The sequence below is a fragment of the Scomber japonicus genome, chromosome 21, assembly GCF_027409825.1.
Source record: "Scomber japonicus isolate fScoJap1 chromosome 21, fScoJap1.pri, whole genome shotgun sequence".
In the NCBI taxonomy this organism is placed as follows: domain Eukaryota; kingdom Metazoa; phylum Chordata; class Actinopteri; order Scombriformes; family Scombridae; genus Scomber; species Scomber japonicus.
Window position 1 is genome coordinate 11,786,924 of NC_070598.1, and position 27,696 is coordinate 11,814,619.

At 40.4% G+C, this 27,696-nt stretch overlaps 2 protein-coding genes across 4 annotated transcripts in view; both read right to left on the reverse strand.

Moving 5' to 3' along the window:
• The window catches only part of nck1b (NCK adaptor protein 1b), a 28,165-nt gene extending 8,710 nt beyond the window's left edge, over positions 1–19,455 (reverse strand). Inside the window, exons 1-3 of one of the 3 annotated variants that reach the window (XM_053342614.1) lie at positions 19,208–19,455; positions 6,985–7,037; positions 6,296–6,536 (exon numbers count right to left, since the gene is read on the reverse strand). In XM_053342614.1, coding sequence (XP_053198589.1) covers positions 6,296–6,521 — 226 coding nt within the window. In that variant the 5' untranslated portion in view covers positions 6,522–6,536; positions 6,985–7,037; positions 19,208–19,455. Of the gene's footprint in view, positions 1–3,159; positions 3,325–6,295; positions 6,537–6,984; positions 7,261–19,207 lie in introns of those variants that run through there. The other 2 variants (XM_053342615.1, XM_053342616.1) reach the window with 2 other exon arrangements.
• A 3,194-nt stretch (positions 19,456–22,649) lies between these two features.
• slc35g2b (solute carrier family 35 member G2b) lies at positions 22,650–23,903 on the reverse strand. The gene has a single exon (XM_053342612.1). It carries the CDS (start codon positions 23,901–23,903, stop codon positions 22,650–22,652), a length of 1,254 nt encoding a protein of 417 aa, XP_053198587.1.
• Positions 23,904–27,696: the final 3,793 nt, after the last annotated feature.

Here is a 27,696-nt window from a genome sequence, read left to right on the forward strand (position 1 = left end):
TACTTGAACAGAACATGATCATTTGGACGAGTTCAGCAGCAGAGAAAAACCTTGCTTGCTCATCAAAAGAAATCGTTATATCTTTAGAGCCAAATGTGTGTTATGAATTTGCTAGTCGTCAGTTAAGTGCCAAATGGCCTGAGCACTAGCCTGTGATGAGTCACCATAATGTCGTAATTGTAATTTTAGCTACTTTGACTAATTATTACTTAGCAGGTCATGCCGTCACTGGTGAGACTGTAGACTCTCAGAAAAGAGCTCTATATGTAGATAGCGTGCGCCACACGCATTCACCAGACATGAGACAAAACACAGCAGCCCTCAGCCATATGGAATAGTACAAGACTTACACATTAAATATAATGACAAGAGTGTGTTGGCGAATTCTTCAATGGGGATGGCAGGCACAGCCTTTTAAGAGTAAAGCTTCAATCAAGCTGCTAACATGGCTGACTGATAGCTGTGCAGGAAACGTGCAAAGCTCTTTTAACTTCAGCCGTCTAAGACATCAAAAGCAGGCAGCCATCAGTCTCTGTGATGGAGCAGAGCAGAGGGAGGGAGAGGCAGCTTTTTACTGCTCTGTACAGTGCAGCATCACAGTCAGGAACTGAACACCAGCTGTAGCATTTCTACCCAACAAAAATGTCCTTTTGAACTTACTAACTAACTGACTCAATCATTTTTAATACCACAGTATTCATGTACAGATGTCCAGACACTGATGTGTTCATAAAGAATAAGAAAGGTAACATTTAAAAAAAAAAAAGAAAAAGATTAAGGTCATCTTTAGCAGTTGTGGCCCAATCAAAAATGAGTCAGCCTGGGTGTGACATTTTTCAATACTAGTGTCAAAACAAAAAACTGCTGCCAAAATAATGTTTTACTTTGAAAAATATCAACATAATTTTTCTACATTTAATTTCACAGAAGTCCTCAGATGATAAATGTTGCCATACATGAAGTTTGCCCCAAAAAATAGTCAAAAAACTGAAACTGGAAAAAAAATAAGTAAACAAGATTACAAATGAGTCAGACATTTGATGCCTTCTGTCTGTACTCATCCCCATGCTACTCATGACACGGACAACAATATTTTCGGGCACGTAAAACTAACTATGTCAGAGAGCCAGCCAACACCATTCAAAACTGGAAATGAGACCATAAGAAGAATGATTCAATTAAGTTAAATGTTAATCAGCAACCACTTTGATAATCCATTCATTGTTTACATAATATCTTTAGCAAAAATTCAATGGCTCCAACTTGTCAAATGAGACAGATGATAATGAACTGAATATACTGAACTGAAACTCCACCATGGACTCTAGGAACTTGTGATGGCATTTCTTTTCTTTTTGTCAACATTCTAAAGACCAAGCAAAATGTAGATTAAAGTAGATTTAAGTTTAAGTGGATTAAATCGATAATAAAACTAATTGTTATTTGCAGCCTGAGTGACCATTACGTTCAATAGATGAGGAGAGCTGTGCTGTAGACCTTTGCATTAATCTCTTCTAACATGTTTAAAGCAATGGCACTGCCACTGCTCACTTCCTCTTAATGGCAGAAGACTCCAAAGAAAAGTGGACAGCTTTACTGGAGAAAAACATCTTAGACCTAAGTGATGTTGACGACTGTTTGTGCCAATCTCTTAATAGTGATTATGTCTTCTGCTTCTTAGAAAATAAAGAATGAGTGGTGTTTCTGGAGAAATGAAGAGGGAGTTGGCTAGAAAGCACAGAGGGACAGAGACCGCCACAAAGTCCAATAGACAGACCCACACAATGATTCAACTTCCTCATAAGTTCTCACTTCCTCTCTGGCCTGCTCTCCTCCAATACTCAGGGAGAAATGTGGCTCAAATTAGAGTTTCCGCTCGCTGGGGAGGCTGAGAAACAGGAAAACAGAGGAGGGGGAAGAGAGAGAGAGAGAGCGAGCGAGCGAGAGAGGAGACTAACAGCTCTCAGTTTACACAAGTAAGAAGGTTTGTTAGCCCATCTCTACTTTTTTTTTGGTAGCTTCTCATCCCACACTCCTTAGACTACAATCTGTCTTCAGGCAAGTCAGTGGACACACACACACACACACACACACACACACACACACACACACACACACACACACACACACACACACACACACACACACACACACACACACACACACACACACACACACACACACACACAGAGGGAAGATAGACAGAGACAGGAGATACCACTCAACAGTTACAAGGTGAGATTACAGAGTGGGTGTGCGCCAGGACCTTCTGAAAAAGTGTGTCGGTGTGGCTGTAAAGTATCCATGGCGCACGGAGCTGCCGGGGTAATGACATTCCTCTGATAACCGAGCGAGGTGTAGGAGATGGGAGTCCGGGTCCCATCAATCAGCAGAGACCCCTTCCTCCTCTCTCAGCACAATGACTACAGTGTTCTACATGAGCACCCCACGTCCCTTCAACTGTAGCTCATGACTGGCGGGTGGTTGGGTGGGGGTGTGTGGGGGGGGGGGACCCTCCCAGAATGAGCGAGCTCACCCTGAGGGTAGCATAAAAGAAAACAGACTTTGGCTACGTCTTGAGATATTCCCAAACAGGGTGGAGAAGAGGTCTTCAAGTATGATAATGTAATCCACTGAGTTGCAGCCCACTCACTGGGACAAATACTAGAAAAAAATGGAGTAGGATTAAAATGTGTGTGTATATCTGTGCGTGTGTGTGTCTGTGTGTGTGTGTTTAAAAGAAAGAGACAGAGAAGGATTGCTGAGGCAATTACAGGCTTCGGCACAGCAGAAGGCTTTTCAAAAGCATATCCACCCAGTCTTTGCAGCCGCTCACACAGACACAGCCTCAAAAGCTGTTAAGACACCCGCTCTCTCACTCTGCCAGCACAACATGTTAGCACAGAAATCACTTTCCACCTAAATATGACACATTCATCTGGCTAACCTGAAACCGCCTTATGACCAAAGTGAAAAATCTAGCGAGACATGAAAAAAAAAAAAAAAAATCTGACAACTGCTTCTGCAAGACCAAAGAGAGAGAGAGAAAAAAAAACAGCTCAAAGTTCAGACGCAAGATTTCCACACCACTTCTGAAACAACAAACACATCAGAACAACTTTAAGTTGCTACAGAACACTAAGAAAGTTGAAAACTCACGAAAGAAATGTTTGAATAGGTTAGCCATGTCCATTTTGGGCTCGCCGTCTCTCCCTCTCTGTCTCTTTCACGGCCCCTGCTCTCTTCCCCACTGCAGCTGTAGAGTTATTCCATGTGAACACCCAGAGAGAGAGAGCTGGGCGGATAGCAGAGCAGGGCGGCCCACTCCTTGACCATGTGGTCAGGCTGAACCAATGAGAGTGCGGGTTAGCGAGGCCTCCAGTTCAGCTCTGGAAGGCACAGCACAGAGGCCTCATGGAGAGGGAAAGAAGCAGGGAGGAGAGGGAGGGGGTTGAAGCTCAGACTGAGAGAAAGACAGAAAGAAAAGCAGATGAAAGAGCAGAGATGTAGAGAAAGTCAGAGGGCTATTTCAACAACATTTAATGGCGGTTTGGTGTTGGTAACAAGGTGCCGGATACCCTGTGAGGGGAACTACGGGCAGAGTGAGTCAGTGAGTGCTCAGTGTCACATGACTGCAGTTGTTTGTAGAGACGCACTCATAACTTTACAACAAACCCAGGAAACATGAATCTTCAAACACAGAAATGGACGCACACACACACTCACTCAAACACTCACTCACTCAGCCCTCTGCAGACAGATCATACCCTCACACATTCTTTCAGACGATGACACCACTCCACACCCAGCAACAAGCTTGTTTAAAAAAAAAAGGAAAGAAAAAAGAAAAGAAAGATTGATATTTCCTCCCACATTACATATTAAAAGTGTGGTCATCAGGCTTATTTTCCTATTGCCCCGACACACCACATACACACACACACCACAAACATAACCACCCACAATCCCCCCAAGTTAAAATGTCCTTAATCTACTTTTAGATCATAAATAGTAAACATGGAGGTGAAGTATTTACAAGCTTTCTGTGATTGTATTAGTGTTTTACGGGCCGCTCAGTATGCTTTAGCTCATGTTTTGAATTAGCTCATGTTTTATTGGCTATGTGTGTGTGTGTGTGTGTGAGAGAGGGAGACCTGAGCCTGTGTTTGTGTGTGTTTGTGTGTCATCTGTGCAGCTGTTCACCTGAGGTTATTTGATCAATGGATGTAGTGACAGGTGGAAAGTTGTTAGGAGGCTCGATTGCTGTGGTGCATGATCACACACCCTCCCACTCAACCACACAAACACAAACACAAACACACACACACACACACACACACACACAGACAAATAAAATAACCCTACACACTTCAGGGCAAAACGGACTGGACAGGCTTCCAGTGCAGCAGTTAAACTACTTAAATGGGAAAAGTCTTGTTAATTAAACTCAGTTAACTTAAATTGAAGACATGATTAAAAGTAAAAAAAAAATGAATGACCTGGGTTCTTTTTTTTTTTTTTTTTTTTTTTTAAAGAAGAAGCCTCAAGAGGTTTCTTCCAGTTACAGCATTCTTCATCAGGGCATTTCAGAGCTTGAATGTCAACGGTTTCCACTCGCACCAATACTTGCACACACACACATTCAGAAAAAGCCCTGTGCAGCTAAAAGGAAGACACGAGTCCAACAGATATATGTCTTGCAAATACTGCAGCGCGGGATATGGTTATAGCTTGTTGACACACATACGGTTAGCTATACCTAGAACACCCACCCCCCTCCATACTTTCAGTACTATATGCAAACAAAAGCCACTTCGGGCCCTGGGGTTCCTTGCAGGTTACCCTATGCACCAGTGCATCATCACCACATCAAAGTTGAGAAAAGGAGATAAGGCTACCTCTTTTCACAGTCTCATGAGTGTGGTTTCATGTGCATTTGTCAGATAGGTCCAACAGCAAGGGGCTGACATTGGTGTCATAGTCTGGCTACATAATACATTGGATAATACTACAATACACTGACAAACTGTAATATATGACAAACTGCTCTCTGATAAGAAATCTGTGCAACACTTCTTTAAAACAACTTAAAATAACCTGGTAGAAATGGACTATACTTGTATATTAAAAAGGTCAACACCATTTACTGTCAATATCCTGTGTAAGTCTCCTTTTAATACAGTGGTAAATGCTGGTGTACAACCTTTAAAAAGGTGTTATGTAATGAGATCTGTGGAAAACAAGCATGGCAGAAGCATACCGGCAAACAGGACAAGCCTTTCATGCTCTTATTTGAGAATGATGCCCTGCAGAGCAGAACAGATCAGAGATTAAAGTATGAAACGCATCAGACCCTAAACACAATACCTTCACATTTCATGAAAAAACACATGGATAAAATTATTAAATGGTAAAATCCAAGCCAAATTTAATCCCAGGGTATATGGCTGTGTTCCAAACTGGATGCCAGTGGTCAGAGTTTGCATCCCAAATATCATGAATGTCTGTCATCAAGTAGAATTAAGCTAAGGCAAATGGTAACCTTGGCTTGCATACACAGTTACATTTGGCTTTCAGTGCTCCTGGCAGAACAAGGCCCTTGGCAAATGACAGTGCCCTGAAATATTACTGTTGTGTTGACAGTGCAGACGACACCTGTGCCATATCTATTACGGTTGTGATAAAAGTACAGGAGGAAATCCTCTGTTTGAGATTGGATATTTAGATTTGTTAACACAACATATACTTTTAAATTGAGCCACTACTGTAAAACAAGAACACCTTCATTTGCATCAGCATTTAACATTTTTAAAAAATAAGATTAGTTTTACCTTATCCTTCAGGTGAAAACGGAAAAACAACTTGTTTCATCAGACGCTACACTATAGATGCTCCAATCAAACACTAAAGGTTCAGTGCAAGTGCACTGTGAGAAAACAGCAGCTATCAGGGTTTCAACCAATCAGACATCAGTCTGGAACACTCTTTCTGTGGTTGCTTGTTATACAGTACAAAAGACACCGCAACATGTGGTCAAAAACAAACTGAGATAGAGCTGGCCTAGATAAAGGATGTTCTCTTAGTTCAGGTTGAACAACAACTGTGCATGAAACACAAAGCATCAAAAGACGTTAGGTGTGACTGAAAATATAGAAATGTTTGAGTGCGAATATCTATACAGGTTAACTGGAACCTTGTGAGATCCTAAATGTAAATAAACTAAGTGACCAAAGATTATTAAACCATCAAATATTGAATTCATTAACTGAAATGAATATAAATAACAGATTTTTACCAAGTGTGTCTTTGAGATTCTTAACAATAGAAGCTTTCCTGGCACTGTTTTTCCTCTCCACATAGTTGGACGGCACAAAGCCTGTTTTGTTGGTGGCATTTCGAACCCTCCACCAGGACTTGGAGTCGTCAAGGAGCCAGAGGCGCTCATTTTTCTTGATGTCCAGCTCCTGGTCCTGCTGGGCCATGTAGTCAAACTTGGCGATGACAATCACCTCTTCCGTCATCTTGCACTCGGAGCACTAGAGGAAACAGAGATAGAGAAGATGCAGAGCAGATGTCAGAGTGGACAAAATGTATATTACTACATAACAGACAATTTAAACTAATAAAACCAAGGATGCCTTTTAAATGGTGTCATCTAAGCAAGTGTTCGCTTATGTGCTGCCAATTTGGATATGGACAGACAAGACATCTATCTTCTTGTTCTTTTGCAATAATGACACATTTCTAAGCATTTGATTGCGTAAATATCACTAAAGAAGAAGTCAGTTAAAAAATGTATTTGGCACCTCTTCTTCACAGCATGTCTTTCTGAAATGACATATCTGACCTATTTGTTTCCTCTCTGTCTGACAGGCTTCATACACATTTTATCTTCCACCTGTGTTGTTTGCTCCAGACACAATGATTCAGTAAGAGACATGCCAAAAGTAAATTTAGAAAGTGTTGGGGAATAGGCAGCTGTACCTGTACTGCATCAAAGCTGAGAACTTCAAGGGCTCTGATACTTCACTGTTGACCTAGAAAAAGAACAAAAACAAAGTGAGAGAATTACAAATGATGTCTTCTGAAGATTTTCCCAAATATATTTTTCATCATGTTCAGAAGCACTTTTTTGTTTTTGAGTCGCAATTGCTGTGCACATCAGAGCCACTGTTCACATTAGCGACATACATCACTGACATGAACTGAACCCCTTCATCCAAACACACTACAGCTCGGTCAGAAACCTGAATAAATGCCAGCTACCATTTCCACAGTTTAGTCTCTTCAGACACAACCCCCCCCCCCCCCCCCCCCCCATATATTGTCTTCAAGAAATAACAGATTTAAATGACTATTCTTTTCAGGCTTCAATGCTTGGAGCTGCCAAAGAGTGTAGAGCTAATCTATCAGTATCCACATTCTTCAGAAATTTACACAGATGATTATTTCCTCTCAGAATCCGTCCAACGATTGTCTATTGTGTTAAGCATCAGACATGAACTAGGGAGTCAGGAAGATGGCAAAGATTACTATAACAGGGAAGCAGAGAAGAGGGGCACTCTGCGTCAGCAAGTAGAGAGCTCACTGAACACTGATGATGTAGGGTATTACTTTAAATTTAGCACAAGCCTATTAATATTCCTCAGTGTGCAGCCTATGCAAATGCTGTGCGTTTTTGATCCATATTAGAAGCTGGGTTACATCATCTGCGATGTTGCTCATCACAAGGACTTGGATGTTCCCCAGGCATTTTAAAACTGTGATGCAGAACGACTGTGATCCACTATGAAAACTTGTCCATGTTCAACAATGAGCACATTCACAACAACTGGTCTTATGACCCATACAGCCATCAGCAGTGCAGGGCTATGCTGAGGTTAATACTGCAGATACTTTGATTAACGCTGAGGGAGGGGAGGAACTATTAAAGCGGCTGCTTCACTGCTCTGATGTCATGGGAGTGGATGGAGTTTCACCTTTCCCCCCCTGACTGACTTAAGGGACCAGACACTGACCTCATTGATTGAGAGCTCTTGGTTTTTATTTGAAGCAATAGTGTCTCGGTTTCAGCTGCAGCTGGCCTTGAGATAGACCCATAACCTGATCTTAGGCAAACATAATGAGCATAAGGAGCCAAGTTAACTTTCAGTATGAATGTGGTAGAGTCTAGATAATAAAATGAATCAAAGTGGAACTTTCTTCATCATTTCAAGATCAAGATGTTGGTGAGATGTTCATTTCAGAAAACAAAAAACAGTAGACAATAGTCCCAAATCTCATCTCCCCCTCCTCAATGGAAGCAGACAGATAAGACCATGACAAGTGTAATATACAGATCTGCAGGTTTAAAGGCTGATGGGGGGAGCACCTGTGGTCTGGGCTATTTTTCCCCATGTGGGGTGTTGTTGACTTAGTTTACCAAAGAACATTTGGATGTACGTGTGGTTTTATCTCATGGCATGTTATTGCCTGTTCCTTCTCCATCTCTAATTAAATTAATGAACACTGGGAGACAAGTTAGGGAGCGGCACAAAAAAACAAAGAGCTGATTTACTTGCCTCTAGTGCCTCCTCTCTGACCAAGACAAAGGCAACAACCTCTCTAGTTCCTGGGCTGGGCTAGATAACTGTCTGGCAAAGAGGCTGACAAGTGTGTGTATATGTGCTCCCTCTCCATTTACAACATCCCTCCCCTACTATATTTTATTCCTCACTTTTCTCCCCAACAATGCATGACAGAACCATCAATGAATCCATCCATTCCTAGCTATCTCCCATTTTCAGACGGCACACTGCATCTCAATCTCACCTCTTTTATCTGCCATGACCCCCCACGTCTAGGGTGGCTAAGCACTAAGTGCACATTAACACTGCAGTGACTTACGATGGTGCAGATGTGAGGGAGGATCAAAAAGTTAGGCGACAGATGCTCAGAGCTAATCGCTCAGCTGCAGACTGAGCCAAGGCCACTCGCCACCCCAAAGCCCTAAACATGAGGTCAGACAGGTCAAACTGCTCAAATGGTGTCACATTCACATCCACAGAGGGTCTCCGTTTACCCCGCTGCCTGGCAGAATTTACAGGTACCCCAATCCATCACCTACCACTGCTGCACACACTAAATAAAAGCATAATTTATCATATCTGATCCAGATCTTCCATTTGTCTTAATTTTTTCTTTCTGATACATAATCAGAACAGGCTTCAGGACTTGAATGACTTTCATATGTTTACTTTAGCTAGACATGCTAGCATCTGATTTTTTCTTTAGTTGTGAGATGATAAAGACAGACGTGAGATGTATGGCCATTGACTCACTTTCTGTCCATCTCAACATGAAATATGATCCCCTTTTTGACTATTATGAACTCTTGACATGTGTGAAATATGTGTTAAAGTTGCTGTGTGGAATTATCACTTGATCTTTCATGCTGCTCTGTTATTATTCAGAAAGGCATGGCGGGGAGGGAGAATTCTTCAGAAATTTGGCAGGTATGAAAGACACAGTTGCTAATTTGGAAAGGCTTCATGAAAGGGGCTGTCACATATCTAATGTTGTAATGAAACACTGCTCTCAGTCAAACCACCAATAACCTTTGTAATGAGTAACATATATTTTTAACCAAAAAAACGGCAGAAATCTGAAAATAACTCTGGTAACAGACATAACTCAATGGCACGATCTGTATGCACAAGCTTTGTGGTTGTCAACAATGGGCGGGCAGACTGCATGGAATGGTAGACAGGTGGTCACATTTGATGGCCGGTGGTAACTGTAGGGTTTTCCCAGCTCACTGTGGCTACCACTCCTCCCCTGCAATATATATATATATATACAAAACACAAGTAATCTGCTGACTGTCAAGCACCAAAAGAAAGTCCATATATGTTGATATTATTGAACAAAAAAAAAGCAGCAGCTGAATGCAATATTTCTTGTAGCTGCTTCACAATAAGATCAAGTGTCTCACCACTTTACGTTAATGCTATTTTAACAGCAGCTAACTTCATTATAGCTCTGATAGCATGTCAAACAGGGAGCCCACCCATCAAACGCTATGAAAGGGGAATACTGAATTAGGCAGGATCAAATTTTTGATTGATTGATCTGTTGTTTACTTTTAAAAAATGTGAAATCACGGAGCGCCCTGGTAGCCGGGTAGTTACAGCGCATGCCACAGCAGCATCCCTGGTTCAATTCCGGCAAGGGAGCTATGCTGCAAGGTCATCCCCTCTCTCCCTGTCTGCCACACACATACACAGCCCAAAATAAAACAATTTTTAAAAAAGTGAAATCATTTTAAAAGAAAAGAATTTCCCAGAGCCCAAGATGATGACTTCATATTACTTGTTTTATCTAACCAACAGCCCCAAAACCTAAAAATATTCAGTTTAGCAATAATATAAACAGAGAAAAACAGCAAATCACCATATTTAAGACTATAAAAACAGCTCTATGCTACAAAGCCATCAATTGACAGGAAACAAAAAAAAGAGTAAATTCTGTGTTAATACACTTCACAAAATGAAATAAGTTTGTAAAAGAGAGGTCTACTTGTGTCATTCCAACATACAGCGCTCTTCACTACTAAATACCAAGCTGATAAAGTGGGTTCAACTTATCTGCTGCAATGCCAGTGACAGGTCATTCAGTGTTATTATCAGTAATCCACTCATGTTCTCAAGAGTGCCAACACTGCTCACAACTACTTCTCATCAGCAGGAGACCACTTATTTATGATGAGGATGCAGCTAAGGTTTCTACTACAGATTCTTCCATGAAGGTCTTGTTTGTGAAAGCATCCCAGCACAGTGGAACAGTTCATCTCCACTTCAGAGTCCACTAACCTTTCTCATCTTGACCTCCATAGTTATGCTCTCCTAATTACATTTCACACTGTAGAAACTGCCAGTTGAAAACGCTTTGCCATCTTCTTGTACCCTTCACCTGCATTGTGAGAATTAGTAACTTTCATTTTCAGAGTTTTACATAGCTACCTAGAGGAAACCACAGCTGAGTGTTTTCACAATGTTTGAAGAGCCAAAGTTGGCACAAGGTGATATTTCCTAATGTCAACTGTTGACATGCCTCAGTCATAATGAACTGATTAAGATCTAAGACGTTGTAAAAAGTAACTCTTAGGGTGCCCCAACTTTTGCATGTGCCGACATGATTTATTTTGGTTCACTTTATGACTCAAAAAGTAACTTTGCATCAATGTTTGCTGGAAATAGTGTCTTATGTTCCATATCTTAAAAAGACTGTATACATCTTTTCAAATTCAAAACTTTTTTCATTTGTCAAGAGGTGCCCAAACTTTTGCATACAACTCTAACCCAAATCCAGCACTGTTATTATTGCAATATTTACAATAAACAGTAAAGAAAATTATTTTCTAGTTCAATTTTAGTACGTTTAGTTAGATAGTCGATAAAAGTTGAAGTGACAATGCTAACCACAAACCACAACAACTGTGTTGTAATAGAGATGCAGGATGCAACTTTGCAAGTTATTTTACTATGAAACAACAGTGATAGGAGTTTACCACATCCTGCAAGTCTACAGCTGCAGGCACAAATTCCCTCTGCAGGGAAAAACAAGACTAGGTCAAATCTAGTAAATGGCTGGACTGTGCACAAACTGCTTAACGAGAGCTTTTAAATTGAAACCGATACAGGAAGTAGCGGCATTCGGCCAACCAATAGTGTACCTTCATTGCTTCGTCACACAGCATTCGGCCGACCAATAGTGTACCTTCATCACTCAGCCAGTGTATCACTGAATCAGGGACAGACATTCACGTTTATAGGGCTGGCCCTGCACTTGAGGTCCAGCCAAAAACACAAGTGGACACGCAGTCAAAGAGCACACCCACAGGCCTGTATGGTAATGCATTTCATAGAGATACTCTATAAGAGATATACTCGAGAAGGACTGGAACTGTATTAGTGTTCAACAAGGATTTCAGTGAAAGGCCCTAACTTTATTTACAGATGTGACACGAGAGGTTCTTTGTATAAATGATGTCACAACAACTGGATACTGTGTAAGCTAAGCAAGCCTAAGAGAACAACTACAGATCCTTGTCTCTCTTCTCAGCGGGAGTGAACAGTGTACCACTGCTGGGCTGGATTGCTGAGGCACTGAGACAGCAACAGCATGAGCTCACAGAGGCAGACAGAGTAACCTAATCCCTGTGACAGCCTGCTAAAATCACAGGGCTCTGTTGCCTTCTGGAATGTGCTCTGTATGCTCACTGCTCACTCAGCCCCTCTGGCACTGCTGCACTTCCTCCGACTTACACCAAAACTTACATTTTAGCCACGGGGCAGGTCTGCTTCACAAAAAAAAAAAAAGAAAAAACGGACAGCGCGGGACGGTGACGGACACAATTAATACGGGCTTGTGCTCTTTTCACATCGGACCGCGGCAGCTAAAAACCCATGAGACTGCATCTCATCCCAGCTGTCCCAGATTCTCTCAAAACAAAACAGCAGCATAGCAGCAAAGGGTCATGGGAGACTTGGCAGTCCAGCTGTGAGACAGGAAGTGTGGACACAAGGGTGACCGGATGATGGGAAAGTGATGCAATCTGACAGAGCGCAGACCTGACCCCTGAGTTCAGATGAGTTCAAATAATTTATCTTTTCATTGTGTTGATGATTGTCAACTCATTTAAAGAAACGAAAGATCAAGTTTGGGACAGATTCAAATGTTTATGCCGGTCCTGCTGGGAGAAAAATGCGACTTTACACGTTAGAAAACTGTATTTTTCCACTATCATATTAAAACTTAATTAAGGACAGAGGGGCCTCCAGTGTTATAGGCTACACTCATGACTATGTGAAAGCAGTTGGTTATCCACCCCTTGGGATCACCCTCGGCAGTTTGGAGCGTCCTAAAATAGACCGCGGCTCATGTCCTTTGAGAATTTCCAGAGATTTGCTCTCATAGCAACAACCATAAGTTTTACACCATCTTTTAAACCCACTTCATATCAAAAGGCTCGCTCAAAACAAACACTACCATTTGCAGTGCTGGCTTACGGCACATACTATTTAAAAGATATAAAATCGATGTTTATGATGCTTAGGAGGAACCTCATCCAACCAAACACCTGCTGTGCTGAACTTTAATCTCAGTCCATTCCTTTGTCATATATATGGTATCAAACTAGCACTGGCATAGGGCAACCATTCATATCAGGGGATGCTCATTATGTGATATGAAAATAGTCAAAATATAGCTGAGGCAAATTAACGGTGTCTCAGTTTCACACTGATTTTCACTTCCCCATTTTTACTTCCCAGTTCATTACGGCTGCATATTTGCCACTTTGCAAGCGTGAAGCTGGATGTAACTGTCTACCCCAAAGACTTGAGATGGTGTTAGTGAAGAAGTTCGCTTGGTGCACCTCCAGCCCGAGCGTGTTCAGCTGTTCGTGTAGCTGGAAAACTGGATGAGATGCCACATAACGAAGAAGAAGCAGCAGCTGATACACATGCAATTTTGGCTAATATCTTAATCTGTGGATCTAATGCACAAAAAAACAAACAAGAAGGGGGGAAATAACAGAGCAATATTCTGGAGTCATGACATCAGCTTTATGTATAACACTGAGTGGGGCTTTCTCAGGGGCTCGTATGTGGGTGCTTACTAACCAACAAGTCAGTTGCAATAAAGCAAATCAGTGATCAGTATCAGCACTAAAAAGCCTGATCAAAGCACCGCTATCATACACCGCAGGAAATTACACAATCAAAGTGCTTTAGAAGGCCCATAGCAGTGTTGAACTGACTAAATTACTATTTTCTAATGTAGGTATGACTCAAAACTCATAATCACCTTCAGTCTAATTGTGTTTAATGTGGTCGACAACTGACCCAAAGCAACAACCATACTTGCATCTTCTCTGTAAGCAGACACCAACCAGAACATAATACCTCAAGACAGGATCCATTTCCTCAAACCCCAACTATATTAGCAGAGCCTACACATCCGCATACGCACCATGCTAGTTGCTGGGGTTGCCAGTAGTAGTAGTAGTAGTAGTAGTAGTAGTAGTTGTTCTGGGTGGCCTATTTGCCCACAGCTATCGGGACCAATGGTGGTAGCCACATCAAGAAATCTGGGATCAAGGTGGCAACAACAAAATAAACCTTCGGGATACCTCACCAACTCTGAAGGCTCGAGGGGATTTCCCCTATGACTAATCTGAGTTTACAAAGCAGAGGTATTCATAACATCAAGTGTAACAGTACAATAAAGCTGTTGTGGTTTCGCTTTGTGTGCTATCAGACTACTTAAAACTACTAGTAGCATTAAGGAGTCTGTAAAAAGAGACGATAGACATAAAATCTAAATCTGGCAACGCTGCCGTTTGTCCTCATTGCGACTGCAGCCTCCTGGAAAAGGCCATTGTTGCAGTCAAAATAGCAGATCATTTGTAAACCGCGAGATAATAATCCCAGACAGCCTGTGTCAGAGAGCTGAAATGAATACATTGGCTTCCTACATCCTGGCAAATGTGAGCCCTAGGGTGCTGTCACAATAGGACTAAACAAGCCACTTGGGACCAAAGTCTGGGAGAGACACGTGTTTGGACTTGTGTGTCTCGGGAGAAGGAGGCATTCCAGATCGCACGTTGATGCCACAAAAATCTGGGGTCCACACACATCAACAAAGATCAACAAGATGTTTGATAGGAGGGAGAGTTTTCCTCAGAAAGCCTCACCTCTGTGCTGCCCGACTCAGACTGCCTACACACATTTTACACACACACTGGGAGGACTGTTTGGATGAAACTGTGAGCTCTTTTACAATACTGTTTTGAGAGCATAATTTATGTTCTCGTGTCCTTTTACTTAAAGCCACCATGTGTACAGTTAGAAAACTGACAACTTTGACACGTCTGTGTGACCGTCCAAAAAGACACTTACACATGGCGATGTGTGCTGTTTAGCTTTTTAAAAAGGACCCAACACAGGGACAGAGATTAATGGGTAGGATATAATGAGACAACACACATTTCAACTGGGATAGTCACGTTTCTGACTTACTGATATTATTTAACCCTTATATACTGTTCAGGATCAGATTTAAACAATTTTTACATTTAAGTTGTTTTTTTTGCCAGACTTTTTCAAATGGAAATAAAATGCATCTTTTTTAAACATTTTCATGAATGCAAATGTACAAATGTGACCTATGTTCATTAGACCTGTATTCTTCATCTTTGTCTTTTTTCCATAAATAAAAAGAATCCACTCTGTTGTTCACTCTCTGACAGCTTCATTAAGGATTAATCAAACATTTATTAATGACTGATGGGGAATTTATAAATGTGAAATGGTGTAAATACTAATAATGAGTCAGAATATGAACAGTATAGCATTAAAGATGCTATAATCATAATACATAAAAGTTCCACACATAAAAAAAGCTATGTAGAGCCACAGGTAACACCTTACAGTTCTGGCCCCCATTTCCCAAAAGTATCTAAACACAGTGAAATGTGTTTTAATATGCAAAGTCTATATTATTTCTCAGCACTACAGTTCTTCAGATGTTTGTCCAATAACACAGCTATAAGATGAACCACTTGAAGCTTACACAGAGTACAGCTGAGCTACTCCTATTCTTCAGAGGTACTCAGATGTTTCCACATATGTCATTTCCCACACAAAACCGCTATGCGAAGAGGGGCAAGTTCCCTAGAAGTAATCTTGAAGTGTTGTCAGACAGAAAGTGAGGCAACGATTTGCTCTGCGTCAATAGCACAGAATCGACTGCTTGACCGTCATGAGGTGTTTTCCCTAAACTTCCAGCGTTTAGGGAAGTGTACATAAATTACCTCTGAAACTCTCCTTACGCTGAATTTGGAGGGCAGATTTCATGCATGGGCCGCGGATAACAACAACAACAACAATAATAATAATATTATTATTAAAGTACTCATAGAAAGTACCTAGTAACAATAATAGATAAATTTACACACATACACAACAGCACAATATAAGCAAACATGTATTCTTATTTGTACTCACACTCAAAATGAAAGCATATTTATAAAAACAGCCTTAAAACCAACGCCAGACCAACGTCATAATCACTGAAGCCATTTCAGGCAGCCAGCGCTAAAAGAATATTTGTTGTCTCGTTCGGTGAGCTTGGTGTTAACACTATAAGTGAAGAAGATCTGGAGGCTAAACATACTATTGGTTCAACAAATTCACATGAGATATTTATAGGTGGGCAGACTGAGCACAGCTTCAGTGCATCACAGTGAAAAGCTTCCTGTCTTTAAAGAGTCCTCATTTAGTTTCTAACAACACATTTTAACTATATTGATTTGTTTTTCATGGATACACAAAGTGTCATCACATTAACAGTTGAGGTTTGTAGTACACACATCCTCATTTTTCATTCTGCAAAAACCAACCAAAGAAAACCATGAACCATTATGAACAAATAAAGAAAAACACCTACGAAAGTACTAACTTCTTTTCCAAAAAATGAGGAAGTTAAATCACTCCGAATGAGAAATGATAAGTGGATATTTTGACCACATATGGTCTCTACAGTGACATATTGCAGAAGTGGGGAGAATCAGGTTTACATCATTAACTGAGCAGTGGTTGGCTTAGTGGCCACGGTGTGCATTAACAGAATGTTTTTCAGGTGCGTAAACTTATGATAATGTCAAAATACAGTGCACCTGTCCTTAATTCTCCCCCCTCGACGCTTTAGCAAACAGTTAAGTTCCTTTTTTCAGCTGGTGATCTTGGTTTAGGTTTAGAAAGTATCTTTGTTATTGACTGTTCAAACCAGCTGACACGCATGGGCAGTCATAGGAAAACATTTCTGATTTTTTTTTTTTTAAAGAATTACAATCATAGATGAAAATGAGGAAATGGAAGATAGCTTATGCAATAACTGAGATTAGTGAGATAAGAGACACGATTGCAAAAAAAAAAGAAAGAAAAAAGAAAATCCCCCGTTTCTCAACTTCAATAGAGGTCTTAAAGCCACTTAAACAGACTAGATTCCAGAGTCTGTCATTTGACCATGGAAATTTTCAGCCACATTAGTTTTTTTGGCTATCATGAAAATGCACAGTTGGTATTTTCCCCCTAGGCTGCGGAGACAGATTTGGCTGCTGGAGGCCACTGGTAGCACATAGGCGGGCGGCTCTGGGAAGGAGGCAGGGGCAAGATCTTACAGAGAAAGAGCCCATCACTCCATAGCCATAAGATTATACTGTCATAACAATCAAACAGGGAAAGACTGGTTGGTGTTAGAGGGCATGTGAATCAAAAGGAGGACATAGAAGAAGCTATGCATGCATTACTGCAGTGTCTACATGCATAGCTGGAGTGAGAGTTCTCATCTTTTAAATTAAGTGAGAGTGAGTTATGTCAGGAACTGGCAGCTGATCAGAGTGGGTCATCTCCACATGGCTCTTAATGGCAATTTTCATAAAATTGGACTTTAATGCACAGCGGAAGAGACTAAGAGAATAAGACTTCAAGAAAATCAAGCTGGTGGGTTCTTCTCTGCCGTCTTTCTCCCAGCGAGTTGCGGGCTATCCTCCCTCCGACTCCTACTGAGAACAGAGCGACAGCAGACCAAATGTCCCACACCCCCTCTCACCTCCCTGAAAACCTTAATGAGAGACTGTGAAGAGGTCTGTCAGTGTGACAATAATTACAGAAACTACACTATAACAGCAGCTGCAAAAGACCCCCACACCACTAGCCACACACCCACCCCCATTTCTTCCCTTTGGTGTTTGGAAAGACACACAAGCTACTACACCCCCCCTCCTCAAATATCATTCAGATCAAACTAACCATATATCTTCAAATGAATAACAGTGAGATAAAATAATCTGTTGATTGTTTCTAACAGTACTGCTGAACAAGTTTTTGGCGTGGACCACACAAATAAAAGCCACAAGAGCTTGCCAAAAATTATACAGCCTTATCGCCCATTGTGCTACTGGAGCATGACATTTAGTCTGGCTTTGGTTGTGTAAGGTAGAAACAATGTCAAGAGATAAACAGAGGGAGCAATTATCCAAAATCTTGCCCTCTAAAACAGAACTGGTCTCACTTACACAGTACATTAGCCTACTTATTACAAGTCTTCAAAAGGTAGATGCGCAATCCCAGATATTTTCCTCTTGGAATGAAGGTTGTTTGTTTCTCTATTCCAATTAGAGACAAATCAATTAGTCCATAAGCTAATTGACAGACAGAAAGTTACTCTGCAACTAATTTCTTTTGATAAGCAAAGGATTGTTTAAGTCATTTATTAGGTCACAACACACAGCAATCATTATCTGGTTTCAGCATCTCCATCATTGAAAAACCTGAATATCTTCGGGGGGATTCAAGCTGTTGATCAGACATCACCTATTATGGACTTTTTTGTTAAAATTTGGCAAACCTGATTTCAATGCATCAGCAAAAAAAGGCCATGGTGATAGACTGACCACGATAACCATTTATGTCCATTCACTAGTGTTGCTTTAATACGAGTAATGGGACCCCTAAGTTAATGTTAGGGAATTCCTCCACCGTGACCATGACCAGGCTGGGTCAGTGCAACAACTTCAACTTGAGCTTTAGTTACACATATTAAAACATGGTTAGGGTTAAATATAATAAAGACAAATTGGGTCGAAGTGAATTAGAAGATGCTGCATATTTAGCGTTGCAAACCGTGTATTGTCGCTACCGTTTAGGCGTCTTCTCCGTTTATACAATCTCAAGCCAAAAAACAATGTTAACGTGATGCACTGCAGAAAGAAAAATAAGAAGAAAAAAAAAACAGCCACATGATTTAGCTTGTAAAACAGTTTAAACCGAGCTCTTATGATTTTTAACTTAAAGCTTGACAGCGTGTCACGCCACCTAACTTGGCTAACCTGGCTAGGAATATTCACTAATTGCTTTTTAATTTTAACAAACACCACGATACACATTAAACTAGTCGTTTAACCAGCAGGGTAACCATATGTTGGCCATGTTGGCAAAGCGACAGCTGTGTTTTTTTGTGTGTCTGGGTTAACAGTTAGCTATTAGCCGACGTGACTTATAACGTTACACGGTGAATTCAAAGATAGCCGGAGCTAGCCTGTAGCTTTTCCCGTCAGTGGGAGCACAGATTCATACCCTGCTCAGTCATTACCACGTCTTACCTGCTTGCTGATAGCCACCTTTTCTTCTCCCCCTTTAAGGATGTATTTCACGTGTGTAAGCGTCACACAAACTGGGAGTTAATACACACAAGTGATATCCAGATTCCTAGCAAGCAGCCAGCTATTTCCCCCCCCACTCCAAGGAGCTAGCCTAGCTGATGAGACACTGTGTGCCCCGTTGGAATAGCATTTCTATATCAAAGCATGTCATTGCTCAGCAGCACAGCTAGGCTCGCTAAGCAGCAGCTACACAAGCTGTTCAGACCTGACTCCAGGTCCCGCCCCTCTCACGCGACTGGCTGCCTTGGAATCAGCTCTCTTGTGATTGGACATGTTGTAAGTCAATCATACATTGCAGTGTGCTGAAGCCTGGGTAGAAGCCAGTGGTTTGACTCAAGGGACACCAGTAGAGTCCTGGGAAGAGGCAATGTCCCAGGTGCATTGTTGCTCTATTAACACTTGTTACGGGTTAATCCAGTACATGGAAATGTATAGTCTCAAAAACTCAAAAATAAAACGGTTTCCTCTGTGAATTATGACAAGTGTTGCTCTGCTGAGAAGTCACTGTTTTTGGTTTTGCCCTACACTAGGCTATACAACTTCTGGACTGCAATTTTCTCTCGTTACTTTACCTTGTTCATAATGAAGTCTGAACAGCTTGTGTGGCTGCTTTTTATTCCTTTTATTTCTCTTATTTATTAATATTTATATATGTTTACTGTATTTTTTTAAATGTCTTACCTTCTATTTCTCTTTCATCATCTTTTTGTTTTGTTTTTCTACAATGTTTATGGATCTATTGTCTTCTTGATTTAACCTAACCTTCATTTTGCTTTTGTTTTAGCTTACTGTTTGGCTTTCTGTTGTAATGGACCTACTGCCTTCTAAATATCTTGCCTTTGTGTTGTTTGTCAAAACACTTTGTAAACTCTGTTTTCATAGGTACAATATAAATAAAGTTGTTTTTGTTTTCTTGTGTTCTACTCTGAGTTGTATTTTCTTTGTATTTTTGTGTATGTCCTTTTAATAAATTTTGTCATCGTAAAATCCTTTAATGAAATCATAAAATGTAGGATGAGAGAGATATGTTATTATTGTGTGTTTTGTACAACTAATCTATCCACAACATCACAATCACTTGTCCAAAAGAAGCACTGGATTTGTCTCTAAAGCACTGAATGAGACACCAGCATTGACGTCATACTTTCTCATTTAGTTAAACATATATTTTGTAATTTTGGGAACTTCTTATTTAATGGATAAGGAACAGAAAATACTTAAAACTGTGGATGACTCACATAAAAACTGAAAGGAAAACAGTTTCCAAATTGCACCTCATGCTCCTAACATGTATTCAATGTAGGCTGCAACTTACATTATGTTCTCTTCAACAAGTAGCCTATGGTCTTATATGATGAATTAGATAATACATTCAATATAAACGTCTAGCTTTAGGTGTTTATGGGCATCAGTCATTCACACGGTTCAGCACACTTACAGACACTCATGCACATACATATAACAACTCATCCTCAAATTCCATTCAGGCTCCTCCTGGGAAATGTTGATACTTTAATAAACATGTCTGTGGTGAAGAGAGTTGCAGAGTAATTTGGAAGGTTGTGCAGCTCGCTGCAGGATGCAATCTGTTTCCTGCCCAAACAGATGGGCCTCCTCTACATGTATTCTGTTTTCTGCACCTAAAACTCCATCTCAAAACAAGACTATCATACAGCATGTATAGTGGAGATTAAACCCTCTTTATCTCAGTTTATCCACCTTTATAGTTTGAAAAATAAACTTTGGCTATTGACTTAAGTACTTTAAAAGAAAACATGATATGACAGAATGTGTAAAACACAATTTCACATTACCATTAATGGTTTAAGATGGTGGTTGGTGGTTGGTGGTAACTGACAGGGGCTCATAGTTTACTTGCCATTTTATTTACTGTTACATAATTTATAGCATATTGTCACACAGAATTAATATCGAAACACATCCGCTTTGCACGTGGTGATAACCACAAGCCTCAGTGTAACTATGTTAAACATTTCACACTTTAGTAATGCTGTCTACCTTATGTACAGCCAGCCATCACTGTTTTAACTTAATGTAAGGGGTTTGGATAAAATGTATCATGTCATGTTAAAATAGTTCATACTAAATAAATGTATACAGAATACTATTAACCATTGAATATGCCACTAATTACCTTCATGATACTAGTATTACTTTACTAACTGTGTCTGTCTGACTAATTAAGTGGATTGTGATTGCCACCTGCTGGGCTGATGCTGAAACATCCATGTTGTGTCATTTCTGAACTGAAACATGCAACATGTCCCCTTACATCCACTCTGCATCATCATTATGTCCCTATTTCATTCCATCGCTGTTTGCTTTGCCTGGGGGAAAACACAAAGACTGACGAGGCTGAGTTTTCTACCCAGAGAAAGGAAGCATCTCTGGTAAGCCACTTCAGAGAAAGCAAATGGTCTTATGTTGTTAAGGGGGACCTTTAATTCAATGCAGCGCACCTGCCTCTGGGCATTAGTCTGATATGCTTCTGAAAGTAAACAGAAGCAACGTCCCGGGATGTAATCACTAGTGTTAAATATCATCCAGCAGCTTGGGCCAGAATATATGTTAAAGGCAGTTAGGAAACAATACAAAAGTGCAGTTTGTGCACACCGTAACACAGAGAGAAAATAGTATACGGGATAATAAAGCGTGGAGGTTCATTGCACACAAAATAATGCTTCAGAATCCACTTTTAAATTTAAATTACATTTTAATACAAATAATCCTAGCTATAATTTCCATGACTGCATATAACAGCTGATATATCCTCAGCCAATCATGCACTGGCAACTCTATTGTGTCATCTTATTTCAAGAAAATGCCCCATCCTGGCAAACAACAGAGTAAGGCTAAGAAAATCAATACCAGTTATATTTTATGAAATGTGGGTGGTATTTATTTTTATTCTTTCATTCTATGTATATAGTATGAATGATTTCTGGGCTGACATTTACACAGTGTGACTAGTGTGGCAGTGTGACAGATGGATACACCACGCCATTGTTGTTGCGTATCATTAAAATGATATTTGTATACTGCCACTCACAAGATCAGATTCAATATGATTTAAATTGTTGGAGCAAAACATATCACAAAAGTTTAATTGTTTTTTTTGTGGGTTTTTTTACTGACATTTTTGTTGTTTGACACAATTTGACATTAAAGCAGTACTATCAGGGGGAAAAGGTCACCATATTACATTTGTCTTTTATTTCACACACAAATATTAAGACATTAGTTACACAACTGGCACTCTTCCAACAATACAACAATACAAAATCATCAGATGGAGATCCAGACATTCTTTATATTGCACAACCAAGCAACATTGTAAACAAATAGACTGATATATCTAAACTCATTTGATGGGTGAGTCTAGGATTTCTTGGTAATCCTGCCGAATGGCCCTGCTCACCCTGTACAGCTTCACTCCTGTCAGGGTGAACACACTGATCATAATGACCAGGCCTCCAATGACGTCATAGACAGACGGGATCATCCTCAGAACAATGAGCTGGAGGAACATGGCAACCACGATCTCTAGGTGTTGCACGGTGCTAACTAAGGCTGGATGAAACTTGTTTAGAGCATAGTAGACTCCAAGGAATGCCACGGTGGAGCAGATACAGATCCCAATTAAATAGCCCCAGGTCTCCCCATCTAGAGGAATGATGGGCTCCTGCATGACAAACATGGTGGAGGCACCCCACACTGTGCCCGTCCAGCCGAAGGTAAAGAGTGCCGTCCACATGCTGACACGCTCCTTGATGGCCCTGTAGACGATCATGGAGAGGGCGGCAGTCAAGCCGGCCATCACTGTCATTGTGTAGCCAAAGGCCTCCTTCCAAAACCCCAGCCTGGACTTCTCCTCATCAGCTACATTTGGCACCATGACCAGGCACAGACCAAACACGCTTCCCACCACTGTGACCACATCTGTGTAGCCCAGCCTCTCATCCAGCAGCAGGAAGGCAAGTATTGCACTGAAGACTGTGGTGGAGGCACGCCACATGATGGTGCCATTACTGGGTGGTACTATGGCAAAGGAGGTGTAGGCGCAGGTGATTGAGATAACGTTGCAGACGCCGTAGAAGAAGAGACGTAGTCGGTAGCCCTTAGGGCCAAAGGGGGCCTCGTGGTAGTAGAAGACCACCAGGATGGACAGCACTTGGATCACAGAGCGAATGAAGAGCAGCTCAAGGGAGGGCACTTTAGAGCGGTCGGCTGCTAAACGGGTGATCAGTGCCACACAACCGTGAGCCACCGCTGCCCCAAACAAGGCCATCCAAGTCACCCTGGAGGCCAACACATTCGCCTCACCAAAGCTGGCCAGCTGGCCCCCAACCCCCTTGTCTTTCTGCACGCTTGGCTGCTTAGGTGCGGTTTCCATGGTACCAAAGAAAGTCCTGCCACCTTTGCTGTCTGACACAAGTCTCTTTCCTGTATTAGCTTCTGCAAAGGCGCCAAAGTCTTCAAAAGAGGGTGCATCATCATACCCTTCATCGCCAGGTTGGGGGAAGTGAGTGGCATATTTTACTGTGACTGTGTTTGGGTGAACCTTAACCCGCTTTTTTGATCCGTACTGCAGCGAGGATGAAGAAGATCCATCCATGTTTCTTCAGGCGTCAAAGGGGGTAATCTGAAAAGTGAAGTGAACATTATTACAGTGTAATTGTGCTAAAATAAACTTAATTATTATTATTTTTCTTGCCTTGCGGTCTCATTTTGCTTCCTGAAATCGAGCAATGTTTGCATAATTGAACACTTGTTTTCTTGGTATCCAACCTCCCACCCACACAGACATAAAAAAACATACAGACACACTCGCACACATGCATACACATAGATAAAGCAAGCACGTACTGTATCACCCCATCTCACTCACCTTTTGACTCTGCCTAGCCTTACAATCGCGTTGTGTGAATTCTATATATATCCCATGCAAGCTCATATAAGCCAAGCAGCAAACATTCTGAGGCTGATTCAGTCTGATGGGGATGAAATTACATAACAGGAAACCACAGAGGGGAAGATACATGAATGTGGGCCACTCATGACATGAATGGAGCTGCACAAAATATATAAGAAAAGCCCAGTCAACAAAAAAAAAAAAAGCAAAAAAAAAAAAATAATGTGAAAGGGATAAATGGTGCTGAGCAGTTTGAATGGTCCCTTCATTCATTAGGGTTAAGGTTAGGTTTCTTTAAATAGAGATTTTGGTTCAAAATTATGATTATTTATTGTTATAAAATGGTCAACCTCTCCAAAACATTTAAAATCTGCAGATATTAGGCACAAATACTAGTGTTATTACTAAATCATATCGAGTTTTTTTATTACTAACACATTCATTGTATCAGTGACATGAATTAGAGCCACAAGGGGGCAGATAGATACTCATATTTCCCCTTCTTTCTTCCTCTAAAACATGCGGTTGCTCCTACTTTTACAAAATATGCATTGATATAACTAAAAATCCCAACTAAAATACCCTATAATAAACGATGTTAATAATGATGTTTCAAGAAAAGGTTTGTATGTATTTGTGACATAAAATAAAGCTCACTGCAATGATATGAGCGTTTGCACCCAATAAAGCGATGGTTTAATATGTTTAGCTGAGAAAGCCAGTCAAAACAATTATTTTCATGCATTTGAGACAGAAAATTGAGACTTCATATCTCATCGTAATTTAGGATGATACATGCAATATTTTTTCAAGTGAGTGATTAAAATGTAGTTTAATTTACGTTTTATATAAATAAGGTATATTTTCATAATCTGTTGAAGATGGGGTGTTTGCAGCAAGAAAAACATAACATGTCTTACCTTTTGTTCTTTAAATAGCTCCTATTGATGCACAAACTCGTGTTTGTGTCATAAATGAAGATTTCCTTTGAATTCTTGATCCTTACATTTGGTCAAATGCCATTTCCCCATCTTCCCCTTCCTCCGGAGCGCCTCTTGAAGATCCGTGCAGCTTATTTGTTCTCCACGCTGTCGATGGACAACGCTTCTGCTTCTGTCGCCGACGAAGCTGAAGCTGCTGCTGAGGCTGGAGATAATGAGGATGATGATGATGATGAGGAAGCTGAAGCATAGACTGTAAGATAGCTGAAGCAGGAGGGGGGAGAAAGCCGAGGAGAGAAGCTACTGTCACTGTCACATCCAGCGGTTTCTCCTCCTTCCCCAAGACTGCTTCCCACCTAGAGCCACTTCTATTCGTCATATCTCAGGAGGGGAAAAAAGGATGTGCGTTGGTTCGTCATCAACATCATCATCATAATCACGTTCATAAGATTAAAACTCATTCACTTCTGAGGAAACATTTGACTTTTAAATTAAGGAAATAGACGACTGCATCTTTATATTCTGCGTTATTACAGTGCAGCTCATGATTAAAGGGTGGGGTTTACTGGAATAACATACTGGATGAACTTCACTACTTTAATTTGGTATCACAGCTTGAAGTTATTGGGAATACCATAATCCTCTCCTTGATGCTCTCATTTCACTTAAGAGGAATCTCATGGGGCCAGTTGTATGGGGTAGTCATTTCACTATTTGCTCCTAGCCAAGCTCTTAACCAAGAACAATGAATTTCTACATTACTTTAGGGAAATAACACTTTAAGCACTACAATCATGAGTTAAATGCAAGGCAAAATAATATACTGCAAATGATAATAACAGGGTTGACATATGCTGACTGCAGGTTGATGAAAGGCAGACATAAATTTATAGTCCCTTCAAGATGGGGAAGTTAAAAGCACTAAAATTAGATTGTTGAGTTTACCCCCCAGGCAATGCAACAGTAACCTCAGCTGGTAATATAGATCATACTGCCAGTCGCTGGCACTGGCACTGCCTCTGTGTCAATTAACTCTGTGTCAACATTTACATGTAGCTATTTGCAGGCATCACAAATCAGACACCAGGGAACATGAACTTTGAGCAATGTGTTTATTTCTCTAATATTTGTTCCTATTGGAGGTACAAAAGCTATTATGGTGAGGTAAGATAGGACCTTTTCCATTGTGCTTTATTAACTAATAATTTTAGCCTATAGGAAGCTTTGACAATGTGAGTTTGATACTCTAACAGGGGTCTAGGGTTCCTCCCCCAGAAAATCTTTAACAGATAAATGTAATTTTCTGTATTCTGGTGCATTTTAACATGTTTGATACATTTATCTGGCTGTACTAGCATGAGAAATATTGTGGGTACATTTCGTAATTTCATCCAGAGGAAGTGGTTGACCCAGATCAACTATTTGAAGATATTGAAAAGCTAAAAATACAGAAACTGATTTGATGAATAATTCAAAGCCATCTTTAATGATAACCACTTATTGTTTATTTAAACTTAAGGATCTCTTTATAATTGCACACAATTTCAGTTTCTGTTAAAAAAAAAACTTTTAATGAAAAATAATGAGGACACTTGCGAAAACTTTTTTTTTCTTTAAAGATTTCTTTACTATTCTAGTGACTTGTTTAAATAAAAACCCAATTTGCAGAAAAGTATTGAAGCGATTGCCCTTACCTTTGCCACAAAATGGGCTTTACATGTCATATTGGCTGGATATGAAAAAATATATATTGTTGTTGTTTGCTAAAAAGCCATTCAAAGACAAAGAAATACAGAGTGTTATCCCACATGGTGAGGTTATTTCCTGTATGTTTAGGATCAATTAGACCTTGAATGAATAACTAGTTATAAAACTCCAATAACAGAAATTGAAATAGACTCGGGATTTGGGAGAGAGGTATGCTGTATAAAAAGTACTGTCAACATCAATCACAGACATACAGAATATGAAAATCCATTGCAGTTAGTTACGTTTCACAGCTGCAGTCTCTGAGACCCCAAACAGATGTTATGTGTCTCTGTAGCAGACTTTTGACATTTATCATCCATTAAAAAGAATGTTTAAATACTTAGTCAAAAAGTCACTCCGTATCAAGATAATGAAACACTCAGATGTTGCAGAATGAGGTGACATGTAATGAATTAAAATGTGTGTTTAATAGCTTTAGACTTTTGTAGTCATTCATGTAATCTCTGTTGGTTATATCCTTCAGGAACAATAATAAGACCAACATTTCTCAAAACAAGTGACTATAAAATGACTACTGGTGTGGTTATGAAGCTGTAACTGCATAAGCATCCAAGTGTTTGAGCCAATGGAATAAGTCAAGGGATGAAAAAGCCACAATAAACTCTAAATTGCCTCACAGCTCATTGAACCACAATTAAACTGGGAAATAAACAGTGCCATGTCTTTTCATTTGACCATTCAGGGCGCATTATCTCACCAGAAGAAATTCATAGACTGTTTTCCTGATTTACTTGTAGAAAAAAATCAAAAGTGTTTCAAGAAATGTTCAAGTAAGTGAAATACTG